The sequence below is a fragment of the Onychostoma macrolepis genome, chromosome 12 (assembly GCF_012432095.1).
Source record: "Onychostoma macrolepis isolate SWU-2019 chromosome 12, ASM1243209v1, whole genome shotgun sequence".
NCBI classification, from domain to species: Eukaryota; Metazoa; Chordata; class Actinopteri; order Cypriniformes; family Cyprinidae; genus Onychostoma; species Onychostoma macrolepis.
In genome coordinates this window covers 8,345,231-8,359,495 of record NC_081166.1, presented here as the reverse complement: position 1 = coordinate 8,359,495, position 14,265 = coordinate 8,345,231, and the positions used below count along the sequence as shown (strand labels likewise).

General features: G+C 36.7%; 2 protein-coding genes across 2 annotated transcripts in view; one reads left to right on the top strand and one right to left on the bottom strand.

Annotated features, from left to right (window-relative positions):
• The window catches only part of si:ch73-127m5.1 (neurotrypsin), a 38,503-nt gene that overhangs the window by 12,579 nt on the left and 11,659 nt on the right, over nucleotides 1–14,265 (top strand). Inside the window, exons 3-9 of the mRNA XM_058793814.1 lie at nucleotides 321–563; nucleotides 1,994–2,132; nucleotides 2,567–2,745; nucleotides 6,361–6,508; nucleotides 8,945–9,123; nucleotides 9,515–9,656; nucleotides 10,148–10,359. Of these exons, the coding sequence (XP_058649797.1) occupies nucleotides 321–563; nucleotides 1,994–2,132; nucleotides 2,567–2,745; nucleotides 6,361–6,508; nucleotides 8,945–9,123; nucleotides 9,515–9,656; nucleotides 10,148–10,359 (1,242 nt within the window). The remainder of the gene's footprint in view (nucleotides 1–320; nucleotides 564–1,993; nucleotides 2,133–2,566; nucleotides 2,746–6,360; nucleotides 6,509–8,944; nucleotides 9,124–9,514; nucleotides 9,657–10,147; nucleotides 10,360–14,265) is intronic.
• On the bottom strand, nucleotides 11,883–13,286 carry LOC131551138 (cannabinoid receptor 2). Its single transcript, XM_058793852.1, has 2 exons — nucleotides 13,082–13,286; nucleotides 11,883–13,003 (listed from the first exon to the last, which is right to left on the bottom strand). Exons 1-2 carry the CDS (start codon nucleotides 13,196–13,198, stop codon nucleotides 12,071–12,073), a joined length of 1,050 nt encoding a protein of 349 aa, XP_058649835.1. The 5' UTR covers nucleotides 13,199–13,286; the 3' UTR covers nucleotides 11,883–12,070.

Genomic DNA, 14,265 nt, shown 5'->3' with positions numbered 1-14,265 from the left:
GCACCTCATGTTCTCATGTGCACTCTTCTCTAGTTCAGCATCACAGCAAGATGTCATGATGGACATAAGCAGAGACTAAATTTTCCCTTTTCTGTCATTTTTGTCCACACTGACAGCTACTTTTTGGTTGTTGAATGAGAAATTCTCTTGGCATTATGCTGACTCTCATATTATGTAGATACACTGGATATTGACTTCTGTCTGAATAAATGAATCAGATGTCATCACTTTCAAAATGCCAGTGCCTTAAAGATGGGATTTAAAAACTAAATCAGATTTATGCACAGTATAAAATCCTTTTTCCCTATTTTTTCCCTCAGTTCCTCTGTCCTGCTCCGAAGGCTTCACTGAGCTGGGTTATTACAATGGCACTGTTTCTCAGACTGACTCAGGTTCACCCTGTCTAAAGTGGACCGACTTCCCAGATTATGTGCAGCAGTATCCAGGCAGGGGTCTCGGAGAGCATAATTTTTGTCGAAATCCTGACCGTGAGTCCAACCCATGGTGCTTTTTCAGACAGAGCTCAGGAGCCATTGGCTGGGCCTACTGTGACTGCCACCAAGGTGAGTACTACCAGTGCTTCACTAAAAGTCTGCTATATTCCACTAGTGAGTTAATTCAAAGAGTATTATAAATATTTTGTAAATAATTGTTTTATAATATTCCTCAAGGCGGCGTCCCACTTGCCTAGTCAAAACAGCCTGATTTTATTTTATTTTTTTTTAAATCTAAAATCTCACCCTTTTCTGTCTGAGATCTATCACAATCACTAAAAATCTATGATAAGACTGTTCATAGATTGCAAAACCTTGTTTTCGCAAATCAATGTGAAACTCGCCAAAATAGCAACAGAAGTAACAGCATTTCACTTCTACCGCATGAATCCCTTCAGGTTTTGCTGCGGAATATTCATGCACAGCTTCAGTGAAAAAAAAGTAAATTCAATAAACAACCCTCACTGTTTTATTTTATTCATTTTAGTGCCTGCGAATTCTAGAAAAACACAATCAGTGTTTGCAATATGCGGCTTTGCATCTGCTGAGAAAAAAGTTTGGGTCAGATCCATTAACTCATCAGGGAGCTGAATCTCTGGGGCTGTTAACGCTTCCCGCAGAGAGAAACACAGGCGCTTATGACTGAAAATCAGCTACTGGGACGACAGCCTTAGATGTTAGAATATTCTAACATTCTTCAGATGATAAATATGTGTTTTAATACCTCTTTGTGTACTGTTGTCCTACTTTCCTTTCCGTCTCTTGGAAGAATGTTGTTTTGCATCAACTTTATATTTAGAAATCAATGGTTGACATTCTTGTAAAGAATATTCCGTATATATCTCAGGAAAATTAGAAAAGGTTTATTCTTAAAGAAAGAAGAAGCTTGTGCAAAAAGTATCTTTGCTTGCAGTTGAGACAAAGGGTGACTTTGCTAAGTAGGACATGCTCCTGGATCAACATTCTGTTCCTGTTATCAACCAATCGCATATTACTGTTAGGTTTAGGGCTGGGATTAGAGGCATGAATAAGTTGATAAGAACAAAGTTTTTGATCATAATTTGCCTCTGATTTTAGGAGCTTATGCCAATGATCTGAAGAAACTAATCGCACCACTAATAAACCGTATGGTACATCTCTGTAAAGAAGCTGTACTGTTCATTTCCGTGTTCAAATTCAGTTCTCCGATATTTATATATAAATACAGAATGAACAATGCTATTTTGCTATTTTCTAAATCTCATAATTTTTGCTATCCTTCCTGTAAAGAATAAAATGTATAATTTACCGTTAATTCTTAGTAAAATGAAGAAAATAGTGAGGAGATGAGAATGCTGGTTGTAAATAAGTTTATTTAGGGGTTTACTTGGATGTGGTCTCTTGGGCGAGTGCTGTAAGCAACTACCCTGAACTCCCTAGAAATTACATATCAGTAAGATAAAAAGAATAATTGAGAAGAACAGTTTAATATATCTTGTATTTATCTCTCACTTGTTCAGGAGCAGTAAGGTTAGCAGGAGGTTCGTCCTCAAAGAGTGGCCGACTGGAGGTCTACCTGAATGGCCAGTGGGGGTCGGTTTGTGACACACACTGGACAGACCGTGATGCCAGTGTGGTTTGCCGACAGCTTGGACTGAGGTATGGTTATTTCTAATTAGGGCTGTCAGGTTAACATATTAATTTAGTACAATTAATTAAAGAGAATGTGAATAATGATGCTTCGACTGAAACACAAGGTGATGTTTGAATTATGTTTTTATTTGCAATTCATTTGAATAATTAGTAATGTAATTCATTTGATAAAATTCAATCTTACTTCATCTGACAATCTGTGAGTATCAGATCTGATTTTTACACATATTTACAATATGGATCTGTGCCTCTTAGTGTGGTCAAAGCAGGGTTACTCATTTGTATATTTAAGTGATTCATTAAAATTCACAGTGTCTTCATTTTTACTATTTCTATTTTTGATTTAGCCTTTGTTAAATCATCTAAAAGTGGGCGGAAAACCTCACGTCGCTGAACAGTGGAGGAGAAAACGTCTTAATATTTCTTTCCATTTGTTGTAGTGAAATTGGCACGGCTCTGCAGCACTCATATTTTGGCCCCGGCTCCGGGCTTTTTCACTACGCGCGCCTTGGCTGCCGTGGTGATGAGAAATCCCTGCTGGAGTGCAGGAGCAGGAAGTTTGTTACGAGTGACTGTAACCATGGAAACGAGGCCGGAGTGGTGTGCGCACCACCTGAAGGTCAGTGTGCTTTCTGTGAGAATGAAGCTAATGACCTTTTAAGTGACAAGTGAAATAAACACTCCTGCATCTAGATGCCCTCGCAAAACCATAGAGCTGACGTGAAAGAGAAAAAGTGCTTTTAAATAGCATGCAAAGATCATCAGGGTTATTTAAAGTCTGGTTTCAAGAATTCAGTTTCCGCCTCTGTTTCTGCATCCTAAGTGAACGCCGCAATACGCAACTGAGATTGCTCCCATTATAATCAACAAAGCTGTCTACAAGTGCTTATAATGTGAGCGTCTTGTTTTTTTCATGATGTGTCATGCTGCATCTCGTTGCTTGCTTGCAGTGCAGACTGGGTGTAAAAGCTACTAATTAAATTACATTCAGTTGCAGTTTTAGCTGTTCATTTACACCTTTTTTTAGAATCTTGACGTAAAGCATTACAGTATCAAAATAATGTTATCATTAATTGATCAAATTCTGTAAGCAAATCCCCTTTATGCTTTATTATGCTTTTAGCTACCGATAAGTGTGGACTATTCTCAGCTCTATTCAAATGATTATTCACGTAGACTATTCAAATGAATTCCACAGATTTTTACAATGGCCCAGTAGTGCATAACGAAATCTCCACAACACAACGGAAACAAGATGCAACACAACGAAATTAGCACAACACAACGAAATTAGCACAACACAACGAAATTAGTACAACACAACGAAATTAGTACAACACAACGAAATTAGCACAACACAACGAAATTAGCACAACACAACGAAATTAGTACAACACAATGAAATTAGCACAACACAATGGAAACAAGCCACAACACAATGGAGAGAAAAAAGGTGCCAACACAATGAAATTAGCACAATACAACAGAAACAAGGCGCAACACAACAAAATCTCCACAACACAACGGAAACAAGGCGCCAACACAATGAAATTAGTACAACACAACAAAATTAGCACAGCACAACGGAAACAAGGTGCCAACACAACGAAATTAGCACAATACAACAGAAACAAGGCGCAGCACAACAAAATCTCCACAACACAACGGAAACAAGCCGCAAACACAATGAAATTAGCACAACACAACGAAGGAAACAAGCCACAGCACAACAAAATTACCACAAAGCAATGAAATTAGCACAACACAACGGAAACAAACCACAACACAGTGAAATTACCACAAAACAATGAAATTAGCCGCAAACACAACGAAATTATCACAACACAAAGGAAACAAACCACAACACAACGAAATTACCACAAAACAACGAAATTAGCACAACACAACAAATTCTCCACAACACAACGGAAACAAGGCGCCAACACAACGAAATTAGCACAATACAACAGAAACAAGGCGCAACACAACAAAATCTTCACAACACAACGGAAACAAGGCGCCAACACAACGAAATTAGCACAACACAACGAAGGAAACAAGCCACAGCACAATAAAATTACCACAAAACAATGAAATTAGCACAACACAACAGAAACAAACCACAACACAGTGAAATTAGCACAACACAATACATTTACCACAAAACAATGAAATTAGTACAACACAATGAAATTACCACAAAACAATGAAATTAGCACAACACAAAGGAAACAAGCCACGACACAACGAAATTAGCACAACACAACAAAATCTCCACAACACAATGGAAACAAGGCGCCAACACAATGAAATTAGCACAACACAACAAAATCTTCACAACACAACGGAAACAAGGCACCAACACAATGAAATTAGCACAACACAACAAAATCTCCACAACACAACGGAAACAAGCCGCAAACACAACGAAATTAGCACAACACAATGAAATTAGCACAACACAAAGGAAACAAGCCACAACATAACGAAATCTTCACAACACAGTGAAATTAGCACAACACAATGCACTACTGGGCCACCGTAGATTTTGCCTGAAAAACAGCATTGAAGATCTAAAAAAAGTGTCTGGATCTGCTCATGACTTGTGACACTATGATATTTCTTGAATGCTGTGATAGAAATATGAAAAATATAATTAGACATTGCCGTAATTGTTGGTTTCTGCACATTAAACAGTTTGTAAAATAATAATTGTTATTTATTCCCTGGTCACCCTGCAATTTCTAAAAGTGGTCCTCGAGCGACATCATTTGAGTATGTCTGATCTACAAGAATACTAAGACAGAAAACCGCAGGGTGTGTGATGGAACGTCATGAGGATGGTTATGTTATCTTTGGATTGCCGTTATTGCTGCTTCTTTGTCCATTCATATTGACTTATTAAATTGGTGCTTACTGAGATTAAAAATTTTAATGAAACATTTCAATGTGGGCTTATACTTTCTTTGGTGGAATCAAAGGAGCCATACTTTCTTTTGTAGAAAGGAACAAAGGGGGAAAAAATGAGAAAAGAGGTTGGAAAGCAAATCAATGGCGTCTGAACTCATGATTGCCTGCTGAGAGCTTTATTGAAGACACAATCTGAGGACACACGGACAGATGTGCACTGTGCTGGGTTACCAGGACAGCAAATGATGTATAATAGTCCTTGAACTGAAAAAATGGCTGTATATAATGTGTTCCTGATATGAATTATTATTATCATATATGAAATATTACCAGCAACTGAGCATATATCTGGTTGTAGTGGTTGGTTTTGTTTCAGGTTTTGCTTCAACTGAGGAGCCAACGCATTGCCAATTGTTCATTGTACAGAATTATTATGATGAAATTATGAAATTGCATAGAACCCGACAATATGCAAATATACTTACACTTCTGTTCAAAATGTTTGGGGGTCAGTAAGATTTTAAAATGTTTTTGAAAGAAGTACCTTATGCTCATTAAGACTGCATATATTTGGTTATTACACCTTAAAATGACTGTTTTCTATTTGAATACACTTTAAAAAGTAATTTATTCCTGTGATGGAAAAGCTGAATTTTTAGCAGTAATTACTCCAGTCTTCAGCGTCACATGATCCTTCAGAAATCATTCTAATATGCTGATTTGCTGCTCAAGAAACATTTCTTATTATTATCAATGTTCAAAACTGTTGTGCTGCTTTGTATTGATATATATATTTCAGGATACTTTGATAAATAAAAAAATGAAAAAGAACTATTTGTAATAGAAATTAGACATTTTGTAATTTTAAAAATGTTTTTATTGTCATTTTTGATGAATTTAATGACTCCATGCAGAATAAAAGTATTACTTTCTTTAAAAATTTACATTTTACTGACCCCAGATTTTAGTATATAGGCCTATATCAATAAAGTATATATATATAAACAGCATATTTATCCATTAACCAGTATTTAATGTAGCCTGGTTTGTATTTTTCTTTACTTTTTAAATTTTTTTATTTTTATCTAAAATTCAGATTTTATTTTGTTACCCTAACTATGCATAATTATATGGTTAGTTGTATTTTGTATAAGTTTTTCCACTGCCATCTACGGCCCTATTAGAGAAGACCTGCAATCCACTAGTTAAGAACCGTTGGTTTATTTCACAGAGAGAGAGTATTGCATGCAGAGCATTCTGGGTGTCACTACATATATTGATGTTTTTGTGGCTTTGGGTCATGATTCCTGGTTTGCCTGCTCAGGTAATGGACCGTCGCTGCGGTTGGTTGGTGGGGAGGAGGACTTTGAGGGACGAGTTGAGGTCTTCCATGATGGGCGCTGGGGGACCATTTGCGATGATCAGTGGGATGACATGGATGCTGAGGTGGTCTGCAGGCAGCTCGGACTGGGGTGAGTCCAATGTAGACCTAATACATCAAATAACTCGTCGTACACACCCTGTCATAAATATACAGAGGATGGTTTCAGAGTAATATATCATACTTTTAACTCCTACCTTTTCTAAAATGCCTTTTGCAAATATCTTGGCAAGGTTTTAAAGAATCAGTAGCACATGTTGTCTCTTGTGAGGTATTTTCATCCCTGAGTGCTCTTATCTCGATGAGAGGAAGATTGAATTATTTATTTCGCGCTGTTGTATTTTTTGTTCTCATACACCATCTCCATCATGTTGTTGTAGCAGTCGTAGAGAATAAAGACTGTGAGATGGCACATGAGCGCAGCCTCGCACCGCTGCTGCAAAGAAGATATGCACGACTTCAGTTGCTGCAGCATTAAAGCAACTGAATGATGTGTTTGTCGGTTATAGTTAGAACATGTTAGCTTTCAAACCGAATGTGCTGTAAGAAGCATTATCTGTGTGTGCCTTTTTGTGTGATACTTTGCTTAGTGCTTCTCAGGGCCTCTTGGATTCCCACTGAAGCTAAGCAGGGTTAAGACTGGTCAGCACCTGGATTGGAGACCACCTGGGAAGTTTAAGATTAAAGGGATAGTTCACCCAAAAATGAAAATTCTGTCATCATTTACTCACCCTCAAGTAGTTCCAAACCTGTATGAATGTCTTTGTCCTGTTGAACACAAAGGAAGATATTCTGAAGAATGTGGCAAGTCAGTGGTGCCCCAAAACAGCCTGGTTACAAACTTTCTTCAAAATATCTTCCTTTGTGTTTGGTAGAACAAAGAAATTAATACAGGTTTAGAACTACTTGAGGGTGAGTAAATGATGACAGAATTTTCATTTTTGGGTGAACTATCCCTTTAAGGCTGCTGCTGAAGAGGTGTTAGTGAGGCCAGCAGATGCTGCTCACCCTGAGCTCTGTGTTGGCCTTAATGTCCCAGAACAGTGATGGGGACAATGTTCAGCAAAAAGGCACTGTCTTTCTGATAAGATGTTAAATTGAGGTTCTGCCTGTCTCGGGTCTGTAAAAATCCCAGTTGTGTTTCTTGAAAAAAAGAGTAGGGATGTAATACTGGCGTCTTGGCCAGAGATAGGTGCAACAAAATGATTTTTAGTACTCTGTCAGATTATTGTATTAATTTACATATGTACCTTACTAAAAAAGTAAAATCTTTCAAATACATTGATTTCATACTAAGTATAGTCAAATCTATTAACATATTTACCGACATATTGCTTGAGTCTTACTGATATAAAAAATATAATTAAACTTTATTCGGAGTACTACTTGTGCACAATGCACATTAAAATGTGTTTTAATGTCACTGTTGATGAGAACTGTATGATCTTTGAATCATATCGGTCTTTAAATGCAAGATATTTAAAGTGTACCTGAAGTATACTTGCAATAGTTCCACTTTAGCACAATCAAATATGCTTAGTATATCTTTATAGTATAGTATATCTTTAGTTGGACTTCAGCACTACTTCAGCACATATTTGTAGTATACTTAGCATGAAATAAATGTATTACAGATACATTTTAGTATATTTATTTTTCTCTAGGGTTGTAGGCTAATACAAAATGAACAGAAGTAAATAAAGGGTTAAATAAATCATTTTCATTTTTTGTGTATACAGCATTATAGCAATTGTAACAAATGACATTTAACATTCAAATATATTAAAACTGAATTGAAATAATTATCAAAACATCAAATTGAGATTTAAATCGTAAACAAACTGAAATTTGATATTAAATTATGATAGACTTTACAATAAGGTTCAACATTAGTTGGCTACATAAGTTAACATGAACACTTCTAAAGCATTTATTAATCTTAGGTAATGTTCATTTTCACATTTACTAATACATTATTCAAATCAAAAGTTGTATCTATTATTTATATTTAATGGACCTGTACTAACATGAACTAACAATGAACAGTTGTTTTTGTTAACATAACAGCAAATTGCTAGCTCATATTAGTTAATGCAGTGAATAGCATTAATTAATAGGACCTTATGGTAAAGTGTTATCAAAAAAGTAATCTTAGCAATACAGAAAACAGAGATGGAAATGATGCAAGCCAGACTCAAACACTAATACTGTGTTGAAATTCACTTCACCTGACAAAATGACTAATTAAATTCAATACAAATGCTGGCTTCTCAACTCATTTTACTGCATTTATTTTAGTTAAGCTTCTTGCGACTCCAGGGTGATGTGCAGTGACTGGTGGGAAAATTTCCCTCTTCGTTTGCTGTGAATTATTGATTTTCCCTTATTTCCTATGTTGTTTGCTGTACCCTTAGAACTGAACATGTGTGCTGTCTTTGGATTTGAATCTTACTTAAGATGACAGAAGTCCACTTTACAGGGCACTTATATCTCCTTTGACTGTATATATGTCTTTGTGGGTGTCCAGGGGGATCCCTAAAGCCTGGTCATGGGCTCATTTCGGGCAGGGAAGTGGACCAATCCAATTGGACGCAGTACAGTGCACAGGCAATGAGCTCTCTTTGGATGAGTGCCGTCACAGCGGATGGGAACAACACAACTGTGACCATATGGAAGATGCTGGGGTGTCATGCAATCCCTATACAGGTCTCATTCTATACATAGACACACACATACAAACATTACAGCCTTGGTTCTTTGGAATACCTGATTCTGATTGGTCTTTTTAATGACATTCTGTGCAGTTTACCCTAATAAACCTAGTTTTCTCTAGCAAACAGTTTTCTACATTATGTATCGCTCCTTGGTCTCTTTGTTCTAACATTAAAAAATAAATTTGACTCAAATCAATATTTCATGTCCACTTATTATTTATCTGGTAAGTAGTCATGCAAATGGAATGATTTACAGTTTTATCGCACAATAAACCCCTTCAGGATGACATAAGACTTTGTTTCAGTTATTACTTCCATTGGCAAAAAAGAAACTGTGAGAAGAAATGTGTGTGTGTATAGTTTGTGTTTGCATGTGCATTCAGATGGTGTGGTGAGACTGGTAGACGGTGATAACCCATGGGAAGGTCGTCTGGAAGTATATCACTCCGGGGACTGGGGCACGGTGTGTGATGACAGCTGGACGGAGCAGCATGCACAGGTTGTCTGCAGACAGCTGGGATTCAGGTGCTATTCTTTCATCCTGCCGGTAGTTGTGTATATACAGTAGCTATATTACTTAAAACTGAGGAATGATTTACTGTCAGATCAACTTAAACAGTTGGGCCTTGATTAACTTAGATTTCAAATAAATAACATTTGGTGATGCAGTCATGTAAATAAATTCTCAGCAGACTGTCTTAATAGATCAACTCTGATATTTTTGCACAAGCGATTAAGTTTACATGTTTTTATGCATGCAAACTTGCAGTAAATTAGTGCCCAGTTATTATAAACCCCTTACGTTAGGAACTTAAAAGGGGTTTGTTTTGCAACCGGCTGGAGAGATTTAGTAATTAAATTCACGTAGAAGTGTCCTACACAATAGTAGCGCCCAATGTGGGCGTATGAGTGTCTCTATGGGATCTATATGTATACATTAAGTATTTTGCGGGAGAATTTAAAGTGGCGTTATGTTATTGGGAATTTATCATGAGTGTGTGTGTGTGTCCACGTAGGGGCGGTGCGGAGGTCGCCCCCGCTGGTGCGTTTGGAGAAGGAGCAGGGCTGATTCTGCTGGACGATGTGGAGTGTGAGGGGAGCGAGAGCTCTTTGCTGGAATGTAAACATAGTGTGTGGGGTCGACACGATTGCTCTCATAGCGAAGATGTTGGAATACGCTGCCACAGGATAGAAAACAATGAGGTTCCACTGGCTCCAGAAAGTACCGGTAAGTTATCTTCAACACACACCAACATATGCGTCAGTGTGTGTGAGCAAGGCTTTGTGTGAAGCGCAGATACATTTTGCTGATAGACTTCTCTGTGTGTGCACCGCTTTGACCCTTTCTGAAATTCAGAGGGGATCTAAATGTCATTTGTTGACAGAGGCCAGGAATAAACGCAGCCATTGTAGTTTCCCAAGCGCTTGCTTTTATTGATAAAAACTTCCATTTGAATTTCATTAAAGTATTGTGTAGCCCTTGGCATCCACAAAGCTACCTTTGACATTTGATGGTGTAACATTAGAAAAACATGATTTTCTCCCGCCCAAACAAACACAATTTCAATCTAAACTCCATTATCATATAACATCACTACTCTTTTTGCTCCCAGTCTGTGACATTTTGAGTATGTTGGAATAGGTATCTTTGAAATCTTAGGTTCAAATGGCAAGATTCCTCAAGATGTGTGTGGCTGTGTGTAGTTATAGTTTCTTTTAATGCTATAATGTTCATCTAAGCGATGAAAGATGATAAAGCAAGTCAAAATTCATGATTTTACTCAATCTAAAAAAGTTAGTTTTTCGTTTAAATGTCTTTCTACTCTTTTTGTATGATAAAGAACATGTAGCATTGGGTTTTTGAAAAGTTTCCACCTTACAGGGAAAAAAAAGTTACTGTAATTGTCACTTTACTCTAATAGACTTTATATATCACGATTATGAATATGTTTTTGTAAAGGCAACTTTTTTCACTAGCACACTACTGTCTAAGGTTTGGGTTTAGTAAATTAGTTACTTTTATTCAGCAAGGTAACATTAAATTGATCAAAAATGATATTAAAGACATTTAGAATTTTACAAAAGATTTCAAATAAGTGCCATTCTTTTGAACTTTCTATTCATCAAGAATCCTGAAAAAAATGCATCACGGTTTTCTCTTTCCACAAAAATATTAAGCAGCAGAACTTTTTTCAGCATTGCTAAAAATAAGGAATGCATCAAATCAGCATTTTAGAATGATTTCTGAAGGATCATGTGACACAGAGATCATCACAGAGATAAATTACATTTGAAAATATATTAACAAAGAACATTTTAAATGATTTTAAATTGTAATATTATTATACTGTTTTTACTGTATTTTTAATCAATTAAATTAGACTTTTAAAAATCTTACCACCCCCAAATTTGTGAATGATAGTGTATATATTAAAAAAAAAAACATGAAAAAAACCTTTGAACAATCTTTATTTGTCATAAAAACATCTTTATTTGTCATAATTGAGATTTTATATCTCACAATAATCACTTGTGTATGTCTCACAATGTATTCAATTTATATCTCAAAAAGACATTTTCTTATTCTATTAACTCATTTATTTTTTTTCAGAGGGCAGAAACAGGCTTCCATATCAATTTACTCATGAAAAAAAAAAAAAACAGACAGAAGCAGACAGAATTTGTCAATCCTCAGACCTCTTCCTTATTACCTTCTTTTTTTCTTTTTACAGATAAAATTGAAATGTACAGAAAGCTGAACAGTGGACATTATATTACATTTTACACAATATTTAATCAAAATTTAAGAAATGATAACTGAAAACACAGAATGTGTATTAATTGACAACGCTGTTGTTAAGAAACCAACACTGCTGTTCATTATCTAGATGTCATTAAATGCCACACTTTAGGTTAGTCACTAGCTGTGAACTACAACCCTAGCATCTCCTCAAACCATGTACCAATGATTTAAGCACTACACGTAGCTCACGACAGCGCAGGGTGTATAGCAATGGGTTGATACCTGAGTTCAGAAGACATAGTGTACTGCAGAAGGCAAATGCCCTTTTTTGTGGGTTTGAAAGCTCTGTCGTAACTACATCGGTCATCATGAAGGAAAGGACAGGCAGCCAACACACTAACAGAATCAAGATAACACATCCAAATGTCTTTGCCAAATGGATGTCCACACGCATACGTGCTACTTCTGGATGTTCAGCGGACATGTTGGCTTCGTGTTTGTGGGCCAACCACACTATCAGAGCATAGGCTACCAGTATGAGGACGATCACCACCAACACAAGACTGGTAAAGAATGCCAGGTAGTAACGGTCCACATACGGAAACAGATGGGAGCATGATAGACAAGTCTGACAACTCCAGCCCATCAGAGGAAGGAAGGAAATGAGGGCAGCCACGACCCATAATGTCACAATACCTACCAAGGCTCTTTTACGTGTCAGCAGCACCTTGTAGGTGGAAGCCTTGTAGATGGCGTGATAGCGGTCAGCTGCCATCACAAGCAGACTTCCAACCGATCCTGTAAATGCCATGGTCACGCCACCCAGCTTAAGCAGATACTCTGTTTTCTGAAACGAGTCATCCGATTTAGAAAGGTGGAAATCCAGAAAGTTGATGGTGAAACAGCAGCAAGCAATAGTGTCAGCCAATGCCAAGCTGCCCATAAACAGGTACGATGGATGTCGCCGCAGGTTCCTAGAGCAAGCTATGACAACCAGAACGAGCACATTGACCAGGAGGCTGAGAGGTGCGATCATCAGACAGATTGTGCCAATGGCCATCTTCTCTGTGCTGTTTAGCACCATGTAGATACTTTTGCAGGAAATGTTCATCATTTTAGTGATGGAAATCTGTGGAAATAAAGTATATTGTATCATTTTAGATTTTCACAATTTACTTTTGTAGTTATTTTGTGATGTTTTACTTACCTGTATGAATCGGTTGTGAATTGTGCTTCTTCCTTGTTCTGTTGTGTGGTCTGTTGTCGCGTCAAACCCAGCACGTTGACTGGAAAGAAAAAAAACATATACGTAATACAGACACATACACACACTTAATAATAATAAGTAGCCTATATATTTTTCAATAAATATTAATAATTAATTGCCTTTCTTAGGAGAGTAGAAGCTATACAAACCCATCTGCCACAAAAATAGGTTGAGTTTATTATTTATTTATTTATTTTAAATTGCAGATTTGTGCAGATCAGATTTTTTCCATTTTCCTTATGGTTTTCCATATCCTTTAGAGGCCAAATATCTACAAAGTTTCATTTCTAACTAGCTGCCTGAACAACAGCAGCAGCAATGAATAATAATCATAATAATGATATTAATACATGTAATAAATGTAATAATAATAATAACTATAACAGTAATAATAAATGAATCTTCAACTTTCATCAGAAAGTAAATTAATTAGTCAGCAGCTAAGAATAAAATATATTATGTATTATTATATGTAAATGTAATGGAATGCACCAAAGAACCAACCGAATATACAGTGCCCTCCAAAAGTATTGGAACAGTAAAGACAAAATTGCTCTGTTGGCTGTGGAGTCAAGACATTTACAAATATGATTAAAAGATAAATATGAGACAAAACTACTGAAATGTCACATTTTATTATTGGGTGATTCAACACATAGATGTTTTACCAGCTAAGAAGTTCAGTACTTTTAGAGTTTCATCCCCTTATCTGATGTGAGCATAAGTATTGGGACAGTTGCCTCACAGGTCTTTCTAAGTGATCAGCTGTGTCCTGTTGAATTAATTCTTCAGATATTAAAAGCAGGGAATGTGTCGTATCAGTTGCATTTGATGATGACACACACAAACCAGGATGAAGAAGAGGGAGCTGACTTTGAGAGAAAAGCAAGCAATTTGGATGCTAAAAGAAAAGAGGAAGTCAATTAGAGCTATAGCAAAAACAAAGGGCATGGAGAAATCAAGAGTTTGGAAACCACCAGCGACACCAGCAACCAACAACGACCTGATTGGCTGAGAAAACAACAGTAGTTGATGACAGACAAATCATAAAAGCTGTGAAAATGAATCCTAAAAGACGTGTCTGTAAAATCACCAACAACTTCCAGAAAGCTGGGGTGATACTC

What these genes read in the sequence shown, in the direction of transcription:
- LOC131551138 (XM_058793852.1), bottom strand. Translation starts at nt 13,198, where the DNA reads ATGTGTCTGTATTACGTATATGTTTTTTTTCTTTCCAGTCAACGTGCT. An exon ending in TTCACAACCGATTCATACAG is followed by an intron (nt 13,004 to 13,081) that starts GTAAGTAAAACA and finishes TTATTTCCACAG; the next exon opens with ATTTCCATCACTAAAATGAT.